This window comes from Taeniopygia guttata, chromosome 10 (genome assembly GCF_048771995.1).
Source record: "Taeniopygia guttata chromosome 10, bTaeGut7.mat, whole genome shotgun sequence".
Taxonomy (NCBI): domain Eukaryota; kingdom Metazoa; phylum Chordata; class Aves; order Passeriformes; family Estrildidae; genus Taeniopygia; species Taeniopygia guttata.
This window is the reverse complement of record NC_133035.1, coordinates 10,277,839-10,301,244: the sequence shown is the minus strand read 5'-3', so window position 1 is coordinate 10,301,244 and position 23,406 is coordinate 10,277,839. Positions and strand designations below refer to the sequence as shown.

The window sequence follows — 23,406 nt, the reverse complement described above, 5'->3', positions numbered from 1 at the left end:
AGAGAACTGAAGGAGCCAACAAAATAGGGTGACTGACAGGTTTTTTTTCCCCTGAGTGCTTAGGATTGTTATGATGTCAGACCTGCATATTATTTATTGTGCGTATTCTCATCTGTTGTAGGCAGACAACTCTTAGTATAAATGGGAGTTGTGCAATTGCAAAGCTGAGAACATGTGTGCAGCAGCACTGGGGCACAGTGGGACCGGCTGAGGATGCAGTGTCAGTCTCCGACTGGAATGTCTTTATTTTCCTTGGCTTGTCACGGACTCATGCTGGAGGCAGAAGGAGAAGGTTGATATAAATCAGTGACTCACTCCTTTACTCTTTAGTGAAAATCCCCATGAAGTCAGTGGGAATAGGCCATCATTGTGTGAAGCCCTGACTTCAGTAGTGTCCTCGTGGGTGCTCTTTGGGTCTCGATATCTTTACTCAGACCGAGTAATGCCTTTGTTTTCAGACAATTAAGTGAAAATAGCTGTAGTAATTGAAGAGTATAGTACTGTTTGTACTGCCATGCAGACAGAACAGGCTGGACTCATGTTTTTATTAAAGATACTGAGTTATTTTTTCCCCTACAAAGCTCAACTTCTTTCTGTTTCATTCTGTAAAGCCCTAATTCAATACTTATGGCAACATAAAGCCATATTAAGCTCCAGTATAAGAAGGCATAAATTCTATTGATTTCAGTGCACCATTTACACAGAACCATGTTGGGTCTGAGATCTCTTTTGCCTTGGAAATAATTGCAATGTAATTGCAATTGTAGACTTACAACTCAGCTGTGTAATGAAAGGAGAGAACAGGGATTATAGCAAAACAACATCTGAATTAAACACCAGGGAAAATAAGTAAAATCTGGGTTGAAGCCAGTGATGGTATTATATATGCCTCAATCAGCTTTCATTTAAGTATCTGAAAAAACTTTCCATGAATCATGGATATAAGCACTGCAATATCCCTTTAAAGATGGTATTAGAGAATACCGTTTGCATTCCCTATTTGATCTTTACCCAGGCAAAAAAGTATTGAAATCAATTGAAAATTTTTACTGGAGAAAAGCTTTTTTTTTTTTATTCAAAGCAAGTGGAATGACATTTCAGTGGCTGATGCCTGAGAAAATTGATCCCATTATAAATACCCATATTTGGGTATAGATTTATACTTGCAGCTTTCATTCCAAAGAAGATTCTAAGGTTTTTAGAGTGTGTGTCAAACAGCTGATGGGCAACAAGTGTCCACTGCAAGGGCCTCAGTGTTGTGGTGCTGCTGTTCTGCTGGGAGGTGTTAGTGGGGGGGTTCTCAGGTACAGTGTGTCAGTGGGTCAGTGTGTGGTGGGATGGAGTCCACAGTCACTTTATGGAGAGTGGAAAATTTGGCTTGACTTTTCTTAAATTTGAGCCTGAGCATGACTTCATTGTGGTGTAGCTGTTGCATGCAAGTTTCTGTTTGTGTTTGTTGGTGGTTTAAAAAAAAATCTTGGCAGAAACTTCTCTACTGGTGATGGGGTTTTTTTGTATTTTGTTGTGCTCTGCAGGGTATGAGGAAACTTATGATTGTATGTTTCAAAGCATCAAATAATCAAATACAGTGGAGTCTTAATGTGAGCAGTAGTTTAACAGTTTGAGGTTTAAAATCATGTAAAGGTTAAAATATAGAGTGTTTGCCTCAGCTTTTTTATGTCAGTGTATACTGTAGCTGACCTCTCTAAATTCCTTCCAGTCTTTCCCCAAGCCAAAATGAGTTGCATTTTTTTCAGGCCACCCTTAAGATTTTTTGACAGACGCAAGTTTCCTGTTTAGGGTGATGTTATCTTCATGAGTTTCTGCACACGCTAAAGGCAAAACTGCTCTGAGATTATTCACTCCTGACCCTTTTTTTTAAGTTTTAAAAAGTAAGTGTCCATTTGCATGTTTTCAGGCCTGTTGGTGGAGTTAACATTCATTAATCGTAGATTCCAGCTGACAGATTTAGATTCATATCTAGATGTCAGCATTCAGATTATGGGAATTCTCATGTCTGGGGTTTTGAGTCGAAGCAATGCCTCGCTTAGAAAGAGACTCAGAAAAGTAAGATTGGATTAAATTCCACTTCAACAGACTAAAAAACTCCAAAACATTAAAACCAGTCCACCAAAAAAAAAACCAAAAAACCAACCAACCCCAAACAAACAAAACAAAAAACCCAAAAACCAAATCACAAAAAAAAAAAAAAAAACCAAAACCAAACCAAAATCTCAACAACAAAAAGCCCCATCAAACACAAAACTCACCAAACAAACACCCTGTCCCTCCCAGCCAGCAGTTGCTTTGGGTGTTTTCTGACCTTAAGTATTTAATTTTAGGATAATACACAGATGTTGTCTTCTTTTTGAAGTCATGTGTTGCCTTTGTGAAAAGGCAGTATATGTGTACAAGGCATAGTGAAAGGATGCGGCCTTTTGTCTAGAGAAGTGTGAACAGATAAACCTTAGAAAGTGTTGTAAAGGAAATGGTTAAGGTGGTACCTGGACACTTTCTGCATTAGCTCCACAACCTCACCTTCTTTAAAGAGCTAATTGTTTGCAGGTAAAATCATAGGGAAATTCAAGTCTGTGATTTTGGGGCTGGAAATCCCAAAGGTTGTTACATACTTGATGGCTGATGCCTTTTCTTAATCATCTCCTTGAGAAGGGTCTGAGCTGGGTTTTTGTCTGTGGAATCATGTAGAGTTGTGAGCTTGTTTTGCCTTTCCATCAGCTCTTTTACAGAGGGAGATGATTTGGCTTATAGCAACATCAAAGACACCTGGGAGGGCTAAAAAATAGGTATCAGTTTTAAGTGGTTTGATTTGATTTCTAGGTAGGTTACATCCTGCATGGAGGTAAAGTGCAGTTCAATAGCTCAGTTACAGAAAATACTGTAAAATCCAAAGCTCAGATAGGCAAGATAGGCAAGAAAATGCCTGCCAGTTTTGTTTCAGTTACCAGTAGTAATTTCTGGAAACTTTGCCTTTTTGTAATGTCCTGGGTTGACTATATGATGCTTTTATCCCAAATCATCTGTTCTGCTTATCCTGAATAATAAGTTTTGCACCTTTAAGACTTGTTCCAGGAGTGAAGTGGGGGAGAAGATTATACATTCTCCAACTACTTATATGGAGCGTTAATAATGTTTTGTGAGAAAGAAGAATGGAGTTCAATTTGGGTTTTGCAGTCTATACATTTTGACATTGCCAGAGAATGTCCAAAAATGAAAATAAGGTGAAAATAGCAAGTACTGAAATAGAATGTGCTGGCATGACCATGTATGTTGAAGACTGGATGACTTGCTGCCTGATGTCTCCAAGGATGCTGACTTCTTCCCACTGTGTTAGGTTTCCTGAGCTCCTAATAAACTGCCTGCCTGATGAGCTCCTCAGCTGTCTGGTAAATACAGTGGTACAGCCTGTCCCCCACCTTGCACACAGCCTCTGGCCAAGCAGAACCTGCTTCATTCCCTGCCTGGGGACAATCCTAAGGGCAGCCAGCTGGTGGTGCCTGGCTGCCGTTCATCAGCATCCCTGTGGATACATGGGGGCTGTGGGAGTGCTGCATTCCAATGGTCCCTGGGCAGCAGAGTTTCCTTTGACAGTTTTTAGCACTCTGCAATGTGGAGCCACCAGTGTAGTCCTTCTTGGCAGACTGTGCCCATGTCTGTAGGCTGGTATGTTGGAAAGGTACTGTCTTCCTTATCAAATATACTTCAGAGTGAGCTGCAGCAGCACTGCTTTATGTGCCTATCAGAAGAACAGGTAGTGGGGCAGCGTGTTTGAAATGTGCTACATGCTCCTTTGCTTTCCTTTGCTTTTCTTTGTTGTGATTTTGTCTTCACCTTTCTTTTTAAATGTCATGTTGTAAAGAATGCAGGCTTACTTTCACATTCACCTTGTCTTTCTTGAGAAATTCTAGTGTCAGTTATCTGGATCTGAGAAAGTGTGTTCCTTGAGCTCCTCAAACATCTCTGTTTACAGATATCAATGAGTGTGAAATTGGAGCCCATAACTGTGACAGGCACGCCATATGTACAAACACAGCAGGAAGCTTCAAATGTAGCTGCAGCCCTGGCTGGATTGGAGATGGTATCAAGTGCACAGGTGAGAGTCATGCATTTGTATTTATTTGTAAGGTCCGACCACAATGGGGTTCTGGCAATTCTGAAAAAGGTAATACCACACCTGTAAAATGAGAAGGCAAATGGTTATTGAACTTTTTCGTTTGGTTTGACATGATCTGTTGGAGGACAAGTTCTACACCATGGTATCTATGAAATCAGCATTATCTCATGTTTGGCTTGTGAAATGATGAGAACAGACTGTACCATGGAGAGAGATGATTTGTGCTTGAAAACAAGGTACAGGCCTTAGTACTGAGTGCCCTGGAACTTCCTCAGTCACAGTTACCTTGTTGAACTTCTTTGATGGTCTGCAAATAAGCTGTTCCCCACTTTTTCAGTCAGATGGCCACACATATATATGGGTTTTATTATGAAAAATTAGTTAAAGTAGAGCTTCTGTGTGCCATGCACTATTTAAACTTTGTAATAAAGTATGGGTTTTTAACTGATTTTTTCCCCCTTTTTTATTATTTTAAAGATCTGGATGAGTGCTCCAATGGAACCCACATGTGCAGCCCACATGCTGACTGCAAGAATACGATGGGCTCTTACCGCTGCCTGTGTAAAGAAGGTTACACTGGGGATGGTTTCACTTGTACAGGTGAGCTGTCTGAGAGAGAAAGGATGACCTCCAGTGGTACTGTGCAACCTAAGTTAGTCTATGATCCAATACACAAAAACAGCTTTTAAACATTTGAAATTTTCATTAATATGTCATCATTAATTGTCTTTTCCTTCACCTAGGTTGCCATAGCTTAAAAGAAATATATATTATACATAGTCTAACTCAATATCTTTTTTTCCCTTACTAAAATGCAATTTTTCATTGAGCTTTTCTTGTTAGTTTAAATGAGTGGCAAAATTATTAAAATAATGTTTGATTATGTAATATGGCTGGTTAGTAAACTAGTCTATTGGCTACTCACCTTAATACTTAAATAATAGGGCATATACATCAAAATTACTTCACCAAATTGCCTAAAAATGTTTGTCCTTTCCACAAGTGAGTGTGTGATATCTGTCTGATTTACTCCATCATCCTGAGAGCTGGTTTCAGGATGCAATGCTGGCAATGTAGAATGAAGAAAGTAGCTGCTTCTGAAACCTCATTTTATAAACTGTAAATGAGACCATAAACTTTGCTAGAGAGATGTTTCCCACCCACACTTCAGTCTTCGTCTTTGAAGACCAGATTAGCAGATATGTGCTTAGTCATATGAGGAGCCCTGCTCTTGCACTGAGGATTGCAGTGTGGCTGGGCATGCTCGCTGTTTGGGGCAGAGCCACTCGACAGAGCTGGTGGGCCAGGTTTTCAGCTGGTGCAAATCAGCAGCACTCTATCAACTGCAGCAGGTTTTTAGAGCATCTTAGAATCTGGGTCATCAGGTTTAAGGCTGGATTTGAGTAATTCCAAATTCTAATCAGGCCTTGGAATTCTGTTTAATTCTCTCAGTATCATTTCATCTTGAATCTGATTCAGCTTCCTCAGTGGCCTTCCTAACCCAGTACTCTTAGTTATTTTCCTGTATGATGATTTCCAGGAGTCTGTAAGCTACACCCTTCAGATGGAGTGCTTACAGAATTTCTGCATTCAGTAGAACTTTTTTTCTATTTGGATACTTTATTGTTTGTGAATTCAAGAGGTGTCTGGGACTCAGACTAGAGCACTCAGATGTTCTGTAAGCCCTCTGCCAAAGTGTGCAGTGTGCAGCATTCTCCCTGGTAGGTGATTTTTGATTTACCAGCCACGGACTTTTCAAAACTCATGCTGCCAGCCAGACTCTGTTGCAATAAGGAGGTGTTTTTGTGATGTGTAACATTTCAGCTCAAGAATAAGGGCCATGATATATCCAAAGGTGAGTGGAGTCCAGTTGGAAGGCTGTTTCTCTCATCAGCACTTAACCTACTGTGGCAGCACATTTTTCTCTCTCTCTGGATTTTTCATAGAGGTGCACAGAGAGACAGAAAAAGAAAACAATTTCTATTTCTGCTCCTTGTTTTTCTCATGTGGAATGTGTTAGGAGAATTGTTTACCTGGGGTGATTGCTTGATTGGATTCTGGTGAGGATTGTTTGAGCCTGATGGCCAATCCAACCCACCTGTCTGGACTCTCAGAGGAAGGTCACGAGTTGTGTGAGTCAGAGATGATAGAACAAGTAGGTTTTGTAGTTTTAGTATTTTCCTTTATATAGTATATTAATGTATTTTAGCATAATTATAATAAAGAAATCATTCAGCCTTCTGAACGGAGTCAGACATCATCATCTCTTCCCATTGGGTTTGCCTGCTTTTACAACAATCTACAGTTTAGTTTTGATGAAGTTCTTTTCAAGGCACTTTTTGTCATTGTTTTGATATTTGGCATGGAGAACTGCCTATTACCGTATGTTGGTTCACTGCATAGTAAACTTCTTTATTTTCCAATTACTGCCTCTAGGCTTCACTGTAATAGAAACAATAACTATAATAAAGTTCACGTGCTCATTCTGAGTCTAAATTTGACCCTGTAACTGCCTCCAGTTGTTAACTGGAGCTACTCTAGGAGTCTGCCTTTCTGCTTTTCCTTTTCCTGGTTAGAAATTGTATTTGCAATGTGTCAGGAATATACAGAGCCTGTTACATGTAGTAACTTCTGCACAGAACTAGTTTGCAAGTTCTTCTGCACATGTTCAGATAGAATAATTAAACTGCTTGGAACACTGAATGCTTCGGCTCAAATGTTGGTGAGGAGACCATCTTTACTGCTAACTTGCAATATCCCTTTCTTCTACAGATCTCGATGAATGCTCAGAAAACTTGAATCTCTGTGAAAATGGGCAGTGCCTCAATGCCCCTGGAGGGTATCGCTGTGAATGTGAAATGGGATTTTTGCCAAGTGTAGATGGGAAAGCATGTGAAGGTAATTCTTTGTAAGCTTTAAACAACACTCAACAGATTCTGCCATAATACTATTTTATGTTCCAATTTTTTACCATTATTTGCTGTTGTGGTTTTACTGAGAACTGCATGAATTTTTTTAATAGTATTTGCTTTTTTGCACTTCATACATTTATTATGGACCTCTAGATGTTCATCTACCTGCTGTGTATAAAGAGAACAGCTTTTCAAAGCCTTTCTTATGATATATTATTTTGGGGTCCGATTGGTGATCTAATGGCACTGATAGCTGTCATTGCTTCTTATGCTTCTGATGTCTAGTTCTTAATTTTATTCAAAACAATTAAACAGAAAAAGTTGTTACTTCACATTGGTATGTATGAAGCTGAAAAGCAGTGATTTGGTAGCCAATATAATGTATATGCTTTGAGGGCTTTGGTGAGGTGCAGAAGCAGTGTGAAGCCTTGCAGAAAAAATATATACTGTATGACTATTTGTTCAGTTTCAAAAGTGATCTGTCGGTTAACAGTTTACAACTCATTCATAAGAGCTTTGCATATGCAAAGATTCAAAACAATCAAATAACAAACATGTTACAAATGTGATTAAGGTCATATATTTGATTTGAACATTTGAAATCCTTATTTGTTATAACACTGATCAGTTAAGTCAGTCAAGAAGATGCAGCCCTATCATCTGACATAGTAATAACTCATGACAACTGGTATTTAATGGAGTTCATAAGTACATCACTTTAAAATAAATTTTTCCCCTTGAAAAGTGTTCTGTATGTTTTTTAGAAATTTACTGAGTGGAATACATTGAGAGTGAGTTTTTCTTTAAACGAAATCAATATTAGGTTTCATAATGTTTCATGAAACAATTTACTTTCAAACCTTTTAGCTGAGTTTAAGTATCGTTTTTAGAGGCTAGTTCCTGTTGCTAAAACAGACATGCCTTCATGTCTCAGATGTGTACACTAAGTGCAGTATTTTAAGGTCCTTTGTAAACACACACATTTTTATTGTATCAATCAGTTGTTCTTTGTGCAGTGCATGTGGCATTCAGTAAATACTGGTTCAGGCTCAGTGATGTGGAGAAAAGACACAAAAGTGTCTGCTTGCCAAACTTTAGATCTGTCAAATGCAGAAACCCAAAGATGAACATGAAGTTCACCTTTGAGCTCAGACTTTTCTCTTTCTGGTTGTCCAGTTTCCTGCGGATGACTGCTGATTTATAATAAACTTTATTTTATTAAGGCACATCTTCTGCTAGGTTTAATATTGCTACTTGTCAGATTAGCCCACTAATAAGCTAGGATAGTTTCTGGAATAGCTTCCAGAGATATTGGAAGGAGCCTTTTTCTCAAAACAATCATTATGGATTAGATTCCTTAGGCTCCATCATAAATCTTCCATGTTACTTTTTCTTGTCTTGCATGATGTGCAGAAGCTGTTGTCTTCCAGATTCATGCTACTGAAAATGTTTGCAGTTCTCTATGTCTCAAGAAGATCAGGAAACCTCATATTTTTCCCCTCCTGTTCCTTAATCAGATATTGATGAGTGCTCACTTCCTAACATCTGTGTCTACGGTACTTGTCATAACCTCCCTGGACTCTTCCGATGTGAGTGTGAGGTGGGCTACGAGTTGGACAGAAGTGGTGGCAACTGCACAGGTAAAACTTTGAACAACATGCCTTTTTATCTTCTGTCAATGCCATAGTCAGCTCCTTAGGAAATTCTTTCAAGAAGCTGTACAAATCAAACTGGATATAGGAAGATACAGACTTCCCTACTGTATAATACAGGATTCACCATACCTTTTTTATGCTCTTCTTTACTTTTTTTTGTCCACCTCTGATATCCCCTTAAGAAGGGGAAAAACAGATCAGAGAATCCCTCTGGCAGAGATGTATTGTGCCTCGTATACAGTACTGGTAAGGGCCTCATCTTGTATTTTTCCCTTAATTTTTTTTTTAGTACTTCATGTGAATCTTGTTCATAGATTGAGTTTTTTCAGGAAAAATGATTTTTTTCTTTTTGCTATGAAATGATGACTTCATCTCAGACTTCTGTTCTTCTAAAATGCCTGTTTATTTTTTAGAGCTTTCTGGAGACCACTATCTCCAAACTAATAGATTTGTGGCGATCAGCATATGGTACCTGATGTAGCAACAGTTTTGAGTGTCCTTGAGTATTTGCTTACCACGTGCTGTGTTTTTCTTGCAGATGTTAATGAATGTGCAGACCCTACAACCTGCATTAGTGGCACATGTATCAACACTGCTGGTAGTTACACCTGTGAGTGCCCTCCTGATTTCGAGCTGAATCCCACCCGCGTTGGATGCGTTGGTAAGGGACCACTCCCTGTGCTGTTCACAAGGGAAATTCCACAGAGGGGCTCCAAGCTGGCTGCTTAGGAATAAAGTCCCAGGTCATGGGAAAGGGCTTGATCAGGCCTTTCTAGTCCCATCTCACTGCCCCTGGCTTAGAAGCTGCAATAGGGCAGCAGGAGCATGTCCAGAGTTGATGCAGCATGCCAGCAGTGCCCTGCTGCCAGAACCAACCCCTTGGGGCTTATTAGAGCTGTCCACAATTTACAGCAAGCAGGAGACAATTTTAAAGTTCAACAAACTTAAGTCCACATCCAGCTGGCCCCAAGATGGCAGGCAAATGAAGCTGTGGCATGAAGCCACCCATGCTCTTGGAGCACTGAGGGCACTTGGCTGGGTGCAGCTTCATGACCAATGGGAGTGCTCTTGTATTAGGCTCCAACTGCTTAGTAATCCTAATAGTTTTTTGGTTTTGTTTGTTTAAGAGGGTGTAGGGATGCTTCTCAAATTTTAGTGTGTTTGAAATTCCTAACATTTAGTAAATGCTTTCCTGCTCGTAAACCTCGAGTAGAGGATAAAGTGGTGGATAGCTGGAACTGGAAAGATATACAAATGTGAGGGAAAATGTGAGTGAAAATGAGAAAAAGCCTGGCTGACATGCCCTTGGACTCAATAAGTAAATTTCCTACTTTGTGAAAAGTCCAAAAAAACCAAGGAATGGGGCACCAGCAACCTACCTGAGTGGGAGATGCTGGGTCCCCTGAGCAGCACAACTTACTTGGCTTTGGTGTCCTGCAAGAAATGGGAGCTGTCTGTAAGTGTCCCTCACCCTGAGAGGATGTGCTGTGTTTTGCTCTCTCCTAAGATGTGTTTGTCATTGTGTGCACTGTGATTAGATACACGATCTGGCAACTGTTACCTGGATATCAAAACTCGGGGAGATAACGGTGGCACCTTCTGCAGCAATGAGATTGGAGTGGGTGTTTCCAAGGCCTCCTGTTGCTGCTCCCTGGGCAAGGCCTGGGGAGTTCCCTGTGAGCACTGCCCACTGGTGAACACAAGTAAGTCTGCAGTTCCTGGCTTAAACACGGCGGTGTGTTTGGTGGGCTTTTTCCTGATTTAGCCAGATATCTGAAATACTGGTGTACATTTATTGTGGACATGCAAGGGACTGGCTTCCACTGGTCTTCACCAAAAACTTCACTAGTCCTTCAGAAAGATTATTTAGTCAGAATGTTACTATCTCTTCTGAGAAAGTTTGCTATTGCACTGAAAAGTACTGAACTATTTATGAAATGGAATAACAAATAATGTTACAGAGTAAAATCTAACATCTCTAGCAGGTTAGTTTGTAAACTTACATTTAAATTGTCTGTAATATTCTGATCCATTTTCAAAAAAAATTGTGCTGAAAATGTTTATACTATCATATGCTCATAAATCTATTTTGCTTTCAGCTGAATATAAAGTTCTTTGCCCTGGAGGGGAAGGATTCAGACCAAACCCTATTACAGTTATATTAGAAGGTAATGTTTGCGATTTCCTATATTTACATGTCTGAAATTGTGAAACTCTGTAGGGAGGGTCTTTTTTTTTTTACATCAAAAACATTAATAAAATGTTTGTGTGTTTGTTTGAACAGATATTGATGAATGTCAAGAACTGCCTGGCCTTTGCCAAGGAGGAAAATGTATTAATACATTTGGTAGCTTCCAGTGTCAGTGTCCTTCAGGGTACTACTTGAATGAAGAGACTCGAGTGTGTGATGGTATGGAGCTTTCACTTAACTAGTCTTCCGCTTTATTCTTTAGAAATAATGCCAGATCAATATGCAGTGAATTAATCTTACCTTGAAAAGGAGCATAACCAGACTAAGCAGTGTAAAGCTATAGGATGGGAAAATTCAACAAGTTGAAATCTTGCATTAAGAGTGTGAAAATTCCTTCTTGACCATGCTGAAATTATGCAATATAAAAAAAATTATCATAGTTTGATCAAAACCTGAAAACCCAGCAATTTTTTTTCTATAAGTTAGACATAACTTGGTAACTTGCTATAAAAAATAGCTGTTTGGTAATGGGCAATGAATAAACAGATAAAAGAACAAACTTTCCCCATGAATCTGGTGGACTGATGTGTCCATGTATATTTCCACTGCTTTTTTCACTCCTGCTGGTCCAGTCATCAACTGAAAATATTGGTTGTACTGCAAAACATTTTCCTTTCCACAGAACAATCAGAAGTATGTGTCACATTATGTGCCACTCTCAAGGTGTACTGGATATAAAATGTTAAGCAACCCATCAAGTTCTAAAATTTCCTGTTGTCTAGGTTGTCTTTGATCTTCCAGATTGTTAATAATGCTAATGTAGTGCCTATGAAGTGCAAAACACTGCAGAAATAAAAACCATTTGGGCCTTAAATTAAGGCTGAACCAAAGTGCTTCATCCACATTATGTTTATGTAGCTTGACAGGTACTGAGTGGTTTGTCAAAGATACTCTAAAATTTTAAGGCTAGGGAAATATTTTTGAACTTTTGGGAGCTGAGGTGTTTTGGAGATGGTGTTGTGTTTGGTTTTGGTTAGATTTTTTTAAACAAAACTTTGTCTCTTGATGAAGGAAATAGGACATCTTGTGTTGGGAAAGTGGCTCACTTTCCCTAGTCAGGCAATGCTCAGTCGGAACTCCACAGGGAACCACTTTGGTTATTTTCCAGATCTAAGAGTCCAGAATGGAGGAGATCCTCAAATACTCTTTTTGTGCAACAGATGCAAAAGCCAAATTGCTGTTTCTGAGCTTTCCAGACATATCAGAGTTCCCATCTTTGCATCGCAGCTGGGCTTTTCATGGCCACCTGTGCTGCCACCTCCTTTTCTGTGTGGCTTCACTCAACCATGACCTTCCTCAGAGCCCCTTCAGTTCTTCTCCACCAGTACCTTCCTACCTCAGACATTACTGAGACATTTTTGTTCTCAAAAGCACAAGAAGAAAGCTCCTGTGGCCACTCACTCACTGCCTGCTTGTTCTCTTCTAGATGTGAATGAGTGTGAGACACCTGGCATTTGTGGGCCTGGCACGTGTTACAATACTGTTGGGAACTACACCTGCATCTGCCCTCCTGATTACATGCAAGTCAATGGAGGAAACAACTGCATGGGTATGTGCTGGGGTTTCTCTAAAGCTTTGTCTTAGTGCATTGGGCCAGGGAGATCATCTTCCCTAAGAGTTGGTACTGCATTGGCCTGAGGTTTTCTTGATTTTCACAGATATGAGAAGAAGTCTGTGTTATAGAAATTACTATGCTGACAATCAAACCTGTGATGGTGAGCTGCTCTTCAATATGACCAAGAAAATGTGCTGCTGTTCCTACAACATTGGACGTGCATGGAATAAGCCTTGTGAACAGTGTCCTATCCCAAGCACAGGTACATTTTTGCATTGCAAAGCTATCTGAAAGCCTTGGTAACATCATAATTACTATTAGTGAGTGTAACACCATTAGAGATGCTATGTCTTTTTCTGCTCTTATGTGTCTAAAATGAAGGGATTAGTTGCCTCTTTGTCCTGGAGATGACCAGCCCTAGTCATGATGAATGCATATGTGGAGTGGTTTGTGTCCCTGCTGCTGGGTTGCGCCTACCTTGTGCCAGTTTCACTGTTTCAGAGACTTCATGCTCTGTATCAGTTAATCCATCTCTTTTCAAGTGCTTGTTGGTCCACTGTTGAGGCACTGACCAAGACTATTGGTATTGCTCCAACAAGTACGGGGTCTGGTCTGCTCTGCCTCGATTGTTGTTTGCTCTGAAGGGCCTTTGTGTAGGCCCGGGGCTTGCAGAGATACCTTGGTGAGCCTGAGAATGATCTGTGTTGAGCAGCCAAATGTGAGATGTAGAGTGTCTCTGCTAATTGCATGAGATTAAATACATAATAAATACATAAACATGTGACTCTTCCACACTGGGTAAAACTGCAGGACATCCCTCTCTGGTTTGAGGTGGTTTGAGCAACTTCCTAGACACTTGATTCTTCCAACTTGTAGTTCAGGTTTTTATGAGTCAGATCTGAAATTGTATGCACACACTGTAATGCATAGGGATAGACATAAGCAGAGCAAAATAAGCATGTGATCCCAGCTGAATGAGAACCCAAGGGAACTCATGTGGTGAATGTGGGAAAGGGGCTGCCTACCTCTGTGTGCCCTGCAGGTTCTGGAAGAGTAGAAGAACTTTCTAGGCCAGAGCATAAGATGAAATTTTGACTGTTGATTAATTCCAAATACTTTAATCACTGCTTTGCTTTCCTGTTGCAGATGAATTCTCCACACTCTGTGGAAGTCAAAGGCCTGGCTTCTTCATTGACATTTATACAGGATTACCAGTTGGTGAGCTATAATTTATGTTTTAAACTAAATTCCATGCTACCTCTGCCCAGGGAAGAGGGGAGGTTTGTTTTCCCAGTTATGGTCTTTTTTTTCATGTGAGGAATAACAATTAAACAGTGTAATGGAATTCAACCCTCTGTTTAATTCCAATTTAAGTGCAAACTGGCTACTCCTAGCTGGCAGCAGTGACAGTTACTGCTTGTAATCAAGGCAGCACAGAGCTCCAAAGAAACTGTAATCAGGGCTACATGAGCACGGCACAGATACTGGGAATGAGAGGTCTGGGAGTAAGGCCAACCAGCATTTGGTCTGGGAGGAACTGGGAGTCTTTCCTTCAAACTAAAGCAAGATTTAGTCTGACATTTCACATCAACCCCCCTGGGTATTGGTTTGACACAAAAATCCTTTTTTCTGCTCAGCTGGAATATTTCTCACATATGTTATTGTGTGTTACATTTGAATCGTGAGTAACAAATTGCAAAACAAAAAGAGGGAGAGGGGAGGAATTTTAGGACAAGAAATTGAGTAAATCCCTAATGGGACTCCCTTTTGTTTTCATTTACACTAAAATGCAAATGAAAAGCAGATAATATACCCCGTAACAAACAGAGATGACCTATAGGCAGTAATCAGATGCTTTAGCATGAAGCTGTTGCTGTGGTGCAGTGTTTAGCTAGTTAGATGAAAATATTTCTAGTAAAGTGGGGAATGTAATTTTTAAAGAGGTTACAGAAATGCGCAATATTTAGTATTTACAAGGTCATTTCTTGGAAGCAGTTTCCCCTTCTAGCTATTAGCATTAGTTCAGATTGTTGCAGAGCCTGCTCAGCTAATTGGGCCCTTCATCAGCATCAGCGGGGAGCCCCTGGATGTTGCTGACATGCACAGGTAGAAGCTGCAGTGTTTGACACGTGTGCAGGAGTGCTGCAGGCTGCTCTGTGTGTGCTGCCACAGCACAGAGCTGTGCAGTGCAGGAGCCAATGGAAACAGAAGGGCTGTCCCACAGAGCCCAGCAGCACAGCCAGTGCATGCAGCCTGTGCTGGGCCTGATGCACACACAGCTTCTCACAGCTGTGCGAATCACAGCTCTCCCTGCTGCTTTGGGATCAAGGCTGGGGCACTCAGCCTGCTGCTCTGCACAGGGGTTACTTGTGTCCCATACACCTGCAGGCACGGGATCAAGGAGAGCCCTCTGCAGGGGCAGTGCTCTTGTACCCTCTAATATTTGCCTGCAGTCCAGTGATGTTACCCTCTGTGTGGATAAAAGTTCTATACAGTTACTCCAGAAACATAAATAGTTCTGGTTTTAATCATCCTGTATATGAGAGGACTCAAAATTACAGAATCTAATGTAGGAAATTAGGGGTTGGATCCAGGAGCAAAACAAAACAAACCAAAAACCAAAACAAACAAAACCACATTATCTGATGGAAACTCCTATCAGCTGACTATTTCCCACTATATTCTATGACTGTGTACCTCAGGGCATATATCAATGTTTACTGAAGGCAGAGGCTTTGGAGGAATCTCTGAACACTCTCATGTCAGAATATTAAGATGTGTAAGGACCCAATAGGAAAGACATATAATTGTAATAACAGCTGGGTTTTCCTGCCAAAACCAGTTACTTTAGTGGGTTGTATGTAAAGCATTGGCAAGCCCTGGCTGCCTGGCTTTATCAATCGAATTAAAAGCATGTTGGCAGCACTTCAGATGTTACCTGTCATTGGCACTTTCAAACTCTTACATAAGACCCTGAAAGTCTTTTCAGATTAACTAGGGTAAAACAGTGCAAAACGAATTCTGATGTTTGCATTTGGTCATGCTCTCCTGTATTAAACCAAAGACAGTTCCATTGTCTCTCTGTTTGGCTCTTCCCAACAACCCCACTGTGGCACTTGGGAAGGTGATGAGGTTCATCAGGGCTGTGGGTGGGAGACATGAGGAAGGATGTGTCTTCCTCTGTACTCCTCTGTAGCAGAATATACTTTCAGTACAAAGAAGAGTAAGAACCTGAGAAAACAGGAAATACCTAAATTTCCACAGTTTGGAGTGACACACTCAATGTTCGGTTGGGAACATTCTGATCATTCTGATGCTTGCATTATATGCTTGATAATTATCTAAAAGGGAAAATGAATAAGGACATACTCTGTAGCAGAAGATTCCATGGAGTTGTCAGTACAAGTATTTAAAAAAAAAAATTATTCCTGCAGATATTGATGAATGCAGAGAGATTCCTGGAGTGTGTGAAAATGGGATCTGTATAAACATGGTTGGCAGCTTCCGATGCGAGTGTCCTGTGGGCTTCTTCTACAATGACAAGCTTCTGATCTGTGAAGGTAGAGTGCTCCTCTCATCCAGAGGAATGGTGTTTCAACAGCTGGCATCTCAGACGCTGCCAAATCAGAGCCTTGAAGGCATCCTTCATGAGGAGAAAATACTGCTGTCAGTGTAATAACTCTGTGTTAATTCAGACATTTTGAATTCTTTTGCATAGAAAACACCACATTTTCTGTCAGACATCTAAGGCCTTGAAGGGACATGAGTCAGCAGTCCTGGGAAGTAGGTTTGGTTTTTTTTCACATTTGATAGTAAAGCCAAGAACAAAATACCATCATGAGTCAGATCATGTGCACAATTTTTTTAAATTCCAAAATATTTTTTTTCAATGGAACAAATATTTTTGTAAAAAATAGAAACAGATGGTTGTTTATTTTTAGTTTAAACATTCCCTAACATTATATTAGTCAGTTTAATGAAGAAACTGAAGGTAACACATGAGTTGCTGTCATTCTCTGCTGTTTGTTACGACTGCTGACAATAGGTGCTGTAGGCAAGGCATTGAGAGCTTTAAGTAAAAGCTTCTTCTGTGTGCTTCTTCTAAATGAAAACCAATTACATTTCTGGGAAGATAAAATTCTCTTTTTGCAACACCTGAAGTAAGGAAAATTGCTCAAAATATTTTTTTGCTAAAGCTGTGTGATGGCGTTTACATTGAAAGCTATTAATTAATACCTGTATGCTAAAAAAAATATGGTTTGAGCATCTTTCCACTGCCAGCTTGTTATAAAACTCAAATTCTTCTTTGTCTTGTCAGATATTGATGAATGCCAGAACGGACCAGTTTGCCAGCAAAACGCAGAGTGTGTGAACACAGCTGGGAGCTACCGCTGCGACTGCAAACCTGGCTACAGGTTCACGTCCACTGGGCGCTGCGCTGGTGAGTGCCTGGGAGGGCTCCAGGCATGAGGGGGTTTTAAGGGCTTGAAAAAACATCTCTTCTCTCCAGAAAGTTGGTATTTCAGGAGATGATCTGAGCTTCAAGAACTCTTCTCTTAAAGTCTTTTAGGGCATCCCATAAACACTGAGGTAATTCCAGGCCCATTCCATGGATGTGTAAGTGGGAGTTAGGAACCTAAGTAGGTTTGTCTTTCACTTTATCTAACCAAGTACAAGCATTTTTCTTTAGCCCTTGTCACGTCTAGGAAGGGAAGACCATTTGATGCACTACCCTTCTGCATTTTCTGATTTTCATTATGATTTTCTATATGTGTTTTAGCAATTTATTTTCCACTTGTATTTTTACAATAATTCCCTGCTTGCTGCTGGAGCCTCTCTTGATAAGGTAGTCTTATCTGCTTGCCTGTATGCAATAACTAACTTGAAAAGCCTATTGTTGAATTTCCAAACTTTGATACAGATTTAAACAGGGCCCATAATATTATTTTTAAATATTCACTGAGAGGGACTGAAGTTTTCTAATCTATTTGCTTTTTCTTACAATATCTTAGTCCAGAGAGACATTCAAGTTATCTTACTTACTTGAAGAATTCCCGAGATTTTAAAGACTGCAGTGGGACAAGCTGCTGTAAATATTATATACTATATACATTTCTGAACAAAATAAGAATTACAGCGGAAGCTAGTAACATTATCATCAGGTTTTTGCTTCTCAGTACTTGAGTTTTAGGAAGTGCACTTTTCCCTGCAGTGCAGTTCTTCATTGTTTCATGTGACCCTTGTGGGAAAAGGGTGTAGGGGAAATCAGAACACTACTATGAGAACTAAAACTTTGCTTTGTTAAGCTATGCAGTGGCACATGTAAATATTCAATATGTTCCTAATGTAATTGTTGTTGTTAAGGGTTCATTACAGGAGTACAGGAAGAGCAAGGGAAGGTTCTGATATGGGTTACAATTCCAAAGATGAATTGGCACAAACAGTAATACTTCCCTGTATTTTGCTCTTATTTTATATGTGGTGAAAATAAAGTTGCACAATTAGAGTAAAAATAAAAGTAGTTGATAAAGTACGTGATCCAGCAAAGGAAGGAAATTCCCAATCACTCTGCTGGGAGCACCTTGCAGTATTGGATCAGCCATGCTACTGCATGGAAAACTATCACACCCCTGTAGTTTATGTGCTATTGGGTCAAACCCAATATATCACAGCCACTAGTACTAGGAGTACTGCATTTATCTTACCTTCAAGATAGCATTCTTCTGGTGCTCTCTGTTGTGGTAAACTAAATAGTTTTTCCTATAAATTAGTTTTTCACATGACTATTCATTGCCCACAAAGAACTGGGGTCATAGATTTTCTTTTGTCTCTGCTCTCCTGAGATGAAGATCAGGAGTTCTTAAGACAGCATTGTCTTTCCTTCTGCCTCCTTCAAACTGTAATTAGCAGTGCTAATTACATAATTATCAATAGCATTGGGAGAGCTCGGTCCTTAGTGCACACCCATCCAGAGTTACTCACAGCCCCAAGGGATATATACAGAGGTCCTGGGGATGGGGCTGTTGGGATTGTCCATGATTGTCCCTGTGCCAAGTACAGTGCAGAAGAGAGGCAGGAAATGAATTTTAGTACATTAAGTTCTTTGCAATTAGGAGCAGCTTGACTCTTGCAACAACCTGGGGATGGTTTGCTGAGAAACTGTGTCTGCTTGGCTTAGATTGCATAGAAAAGAAAATTACTGAGCACTAGAGCCTAATCAATTTTAATACAAGCTCATGGCAGCACCTCAGTTCTCATACTCTGGAACTGCAGCATGGGAAGGAAAGAAAGTATATTGAATCAAACTAGCTCTTGGTGGTGATGAGGTCAACAGAAACACCTCATTTGATGTTTCTGATTTGTCATAGAACAAACTATGCCAGAGAGCAAACATTTTGTTTGTTAACATTTAATTTCATTTATTATTGATAGAATCCTGGGATCTGCCTGAGAGCATTTGTAAACAAGAGTAGCAGGAAGCAGTGGGCTATTAAACAAGTATAAGAGATGCCCTACTTTTGTAAGGCAGCAATCACATGCTGGCAGGAGAGCTCTCCTCCTTCTCTGCAGAATGATACAAAATATCCCAGCTCCATATGGCAGTAACTCCTCTTGCTGTTTGAGCTGTGTCCAGTTTATAGGATCACCAGTTTATAGGATTTCATGCAACATGTGTATGTGTGCCTGTTTTCTCTCTGCATGATAAGTTGATAAATCATCTTTCCTTTTATCTCTCTCTAAGCCTAGGGAGACAAGTGTGGTGTTCATTCCCCTTTCTGTTCTGTTGATTTCCATGAGTTCGGTCATGCAATGTGTGCTACAATCAAATGTGGCTAAATGCAAGTAGCTGCTTTCATGAGAAGAATGCAAACTGTATTTTATATGCTTCTTTCATATCTCCTTCAGTCAGTATAGAGCCCTCAGACTCAGACCCTTTCTAGACTTGTGTCATTAATTCTGCTTTTCTAAGCCATGGTGATATGCTTTACCTCCAGCAAGAATTGAGGATTGCTAAATATAATTTTTACGCTAAATTTTTTTCAGGTCCACAAATACTGGAAGAGGTAATTTACATGCAAATAAGCCCCTTATCTGGGATTTACTTGGTAATGTTTTTGTCATTAATACATTAAAAATACTATTTTAAGTTAGGCCATGCACTGGATACTGTCTTGGTTGCTGCTAATGCATCTTTCCAGCCTTGTCCTTTAGAAGCCTGAACTTTCACTGCACCTCTTTGTTTTCAGATCGGAATGAATGCCAAGAAATTCCCAATATCTGCAGCCATGGGCAGTGTATTGACACCGTTGGAAGTTTCTACTGCATTTGTCACAATGGATTCAAAACCAATGATGACAGGACAATGTGTATAGGCAAGTATATCAAATTAAACTGAACTTAGGCTCCCATTAAAATAGTTACTAATTCTGTCCTCTCTGTAATAAGGAGTTGCATTACAATATCTGAGATTGTGAGCCATTTGCCACCAGACAAAGGTGTAAAACTGGCTATTAGAGATGATAAAAAGCTGATTCTGAATGAAAACCATCTAAATAGAGTGAACCTTCAAAATTACATGTCTTGTAATTTTGAACTGCTAATGCTTTCATTTTTGAAGATAATATTTCATTCACTTAGAATTTTCTGGAGCATCTTATCTCATTTATTCCTTTAGGCAAGAAATTTAATAAATTAATATTGCAATGCAGCAGTTATATATTACCTACTTGTTAATAGAGTGAATTAAGGGTAGGTTTCTTGCCAGAAAAAAAACCTTTTTCAGAAGCAGTCATTTCATTGACAAGGAGATTTTGTATTTAACCCATTCACAGCTGTCAGTTGTGTGTTGTATGAACAAACTGAGATTTCAGAATGCTTACAATTAAAGGTAGCTTACACTTACTTTGGGAAGGGTGATACAGGAGCCAAAGTAAAGTAAATGATTGTTGGACCCTTGGTTATTTTTGTAGATGTTAATATCAAGTGTGTAAATGTATGTCAAATCTTATTTTTGAGAGATATGCCAATCCTTTTCCCTTCTGTTCAGTGTGTTGGCAGTGGGTTATTTCTCTCTTGTTCCTTCGTAGATATTAATGAGTGCGAGAGAGATGCCTGCGGCAACGGAACCTGCCGGAACACCATTGGCTCCTTCAACTGCCGCTGCAACCTGGGCTTCATCCTCTCCCACAACAACGACTGCATAGGTGAGGAGTGCTGAGCACAGGCACGTGTTCCTGAGGCTTTCTACTTCTAATAAAAGTACCAGAAGTACCATTAAGTAACCCTATTTTGTCAGTCTCAAAAGCCTCTTTGATTATGCACTGCTCACTTTTCTAGAGCCACTTGAATGTTGGCCCAACATACAGGAACATTTGAGTTCTACTCCTGCTCTGACAATTTTACAATATAGTAATTTCCTCTCACTTGCTTTTGAAATGGGATCGTGTTATCAGTTACTTTGTTGTTACAGTGGAAACAGAAATATCACTTACCCAGTTTCCATTGTTGCTGATGATTCTGACTTCTCTCAATGTTATTTGTCCTAGATGTGGATGAGTGTGCAAGTGGAAATGGAATGCTCTGCAGAAATGGTCAGTGTGTGAACACCATTGGGTCCTTCCAGTGTCTCTGCAATGATGGCTATGAGGTGGCTGTGGATGGAAGGACTTGTGTTGGTGAGTGCTTTCTTTAAGGGTTGAAAAAAATGCAGCAAACCTTGAGCAGATATGCTTAGTGGAACAGTAGGGTCGGAGGGAACTGTCACACTGCCATCATTGTACCTAGCAGAAGGAAACAATGACAAGAGGACAAGAAGATGACTCCCACTACTGAAGAGTTCCACCTTCAGTTTGATGGAATCAAAAGTAAAGTGGCGTCAGTCAGAGATTTATTGAGATAACAGCAATTACCTTAAATAAATTGTCTTTCTTTTCTTCTAGATATCAATGAGTGTGCACTGGACCCTGGAAAATGCTCACCAGGCACATGCCAGAACTTGGATGGCTCATTCAGATGTATCTGTCCTCCTGGATACATCCTGCAGAATGACAAATGTGAAGGTGTGTACAGAACAATCCTTCTTTTGTCTCTTTCTTAGCTGCTCACAATTGTTACCTATCTCCTTTTCATTTAAATGTAAGTAATGTTTAGTCTTTTGTGGCAGTGTACAGATCTGAACTGTAGCCACTAGTAAGTCTCTCACTTCCTAGAAAAGGCCTCACCAACATTTGTTTGAACCAGAACTACTTGCTTGGAACCCTAGAAAAATGTAATCCCAGGCTATTTCCTTGGTGGTACGTTGCTGAAGTTTGCCCACTGCCGGAGGATTTGAAAACTAACTGTGGATTTTGCACTTGGGCTACTGCTTCCTCTCTCTGTTTTTTTTTTGGGGGGGCTTTTTTGTTTGTCAAATATGATAGATATCAGTGGTGATGTAAAATTGCCCTTTATGTAGTACAGCTGCCAGTGTAAGTATTATTATTTTTCATCTCTTTAATTACTTTTCTTACAGACATTGATGAGTGTGTGGAACAGCCAGAAATTTGTGCCCTGGGCACATGCAGCAACACTCCAGGCAGCTTCAAATGTCTGTGTCCAGAAGGCTTTGTATTGTCTTCCACAGGAAGGCGATGCCAAGGTAAGTTCATTCCTATTTTCTGGCATTTCAAAATTTGTTTGCTGTTTCATAAAAGCCTTTTTAGAGAGCTGTTTCTAATACAGCAAGAAAGCTCTGGACTCAAACAGTGTTTTTCATAGGGAAAACATGATAATTCTGTAGCTGGGGCCAGGTTCTGTCTTGCCCTAACATCTGTTTTTCATTAAACAGAGCACTGCAATAAAAGGGGTGAAGTTAATGTTAAATGCACCAGGTTAAGCAAAGAAATTATGTTGGCCTGAAATCTTTTCTTGCACCCTTGGAAGAAATGTTGGGGCTACCTGGACTCTTTGTAGACAGCAACATGACACAGAGATGGAGCATGAGACTCAAGAAAGCATTTCCAGTTTTAAGGCTCTCCTTAGCACTTCCCATATTGACTGTAACACTTGTTATCTGATGATGATCCTCTCTGCAAACGTGGGTGGAAAAAAAGATTGTTGGAAAAAATTTGCAAACAATGTTGTGTGGACAATAAGTACCCATCTGCTTAGGGAAATCTGAAGTGTCATTTGGCTTCCAGATTACTGCATACACAGTTCAGAGCCTAAACAGGGGCACTAACATATGAGATGCTCAAAGCTGAATATCTAGTAATTAAAAGCCACAGGTTAGTTTATTTTGTGTATAAAGAACCAGAACAGAAAATTAGGGAATGAGTTACTTTAAAGGCTTTGGAAATTATTAAATAGATACAACATTAAATATCTTGTACACTGCACAGTGGGAACCACTGAGGAGTAAGACCTTTATAAGGACCTCTGTAGTTTTGCTTGGCACAGAGCAGTGATGCTTGTTGACACCATAGCGAGTTCTTCCCTTCACAGTGGGCTAAATGAAATTGTGGTTTTGGTAAAAATGAATCCAACCTGCAGTAAACATTCATCCAAGTCTTCAAACCACCATGCAGTTTGGCACAGTTACTTCACTCAACATCAAGAAAGCATGTTTTAGCTGTGTTTATGTAGCTTGTATAAATGAAGTTTCTTCAGTCTGAGGGTTTTCTTTTCTTCAGGTAAGAAGAAAAAAATCACAACCCACCAAGAAACAAAATCATAAAAAAGAATGCAGCCCAATCTTCTACTTTAACATAGGCCACCGTTTCACACAATGTCAGAGGAAAGTGCACACTTGTGTATGCATTTCTAAAGGGCTTCTCTTTATGCCCTAGAGGACTGTTCTTTTTTCAAATATCTCAGGCCAAGCAAAGTTTTCTTTAAAACTTCCCATTACCTAGGACTTTGTT

General features: G+C 39.9%; 1 protein-coding gene across 7 annotated transcripts in view; it reads left to right on the top strand.

Annotated features, from left to right (window-relative positions):
* FBN1 (fibrillin 1) overlaps positions 1-23,406 on the top strand; it is a 146,066-nt gene that overhangs the window by 104,890 nt on the left and 17,770 nt on the right. For all 7 annotated transcript variants that reach the window (XR_012057640.1, XR_012057641.1, XR_012057642.1 and 4 more), the window contains exons 33-50: positions 3,989-4,111; positions 4,610-4,732; positions 6,905-7,030; positions 8,562-8,684; positions 9,238-9,360; positions 10,238-10,402; positions 10,799-10,867; positions 10,984-11,109; positions 12,377-12,499; positions 12,609-12,767; positions 13,652-13,723; positions 15,940-16,065; positions 16,824-16,946; positions 19,753-19,878; positions 20,593-20,709; positions 21,052-21,180; positions 21,445-21,564; positions 22,017-22,142. Coding sequence is in view for 4 of the 7 variants with exons in the window: in XM_041718294.2 (XP_041574228.1) it covers positions 3,989-4,111; positions 4,610-4,732; positions 6,905-7,030; positions 8,562-8,684; positions 9,238-9,360; positions 10,238-10,402; positions 10,799-10,867; positions 10,984-11,109; positions 12,377-12,499; positions 12,609-12,767; positions 13,652-13,723; positions 15,940-16,065; positions 16,824-16,946; positions 19,753-19,878; positions 20,593-20,709; positions 21,052-21,180; positions 21,445-21,564; positions 22,017-22,142 (2,199 nt within the window). In the remaining 3 variants the exon portion in view is untranslated. The remainder of the gene's footprint in view (positions 1-3,988; positions 4,112-4,609; positions 4,733-6,904; positions 7,031-8,561; positions 8,685-9,237; positions 9,361-10,237; positions 10,403-10,798; positions 10,868-10,983; positions 11,110-12,376; positions 12,500-12,608; positions 12,768-13,651; positions 13,724-15,939; positions 16,066-16,823; positions 16,947-19,752; positions 19,879-20,592; positions 20,710-21,051; positions 21,181-21,444; positions 21,565-22,016; positions 22,143-23,406) is intronic.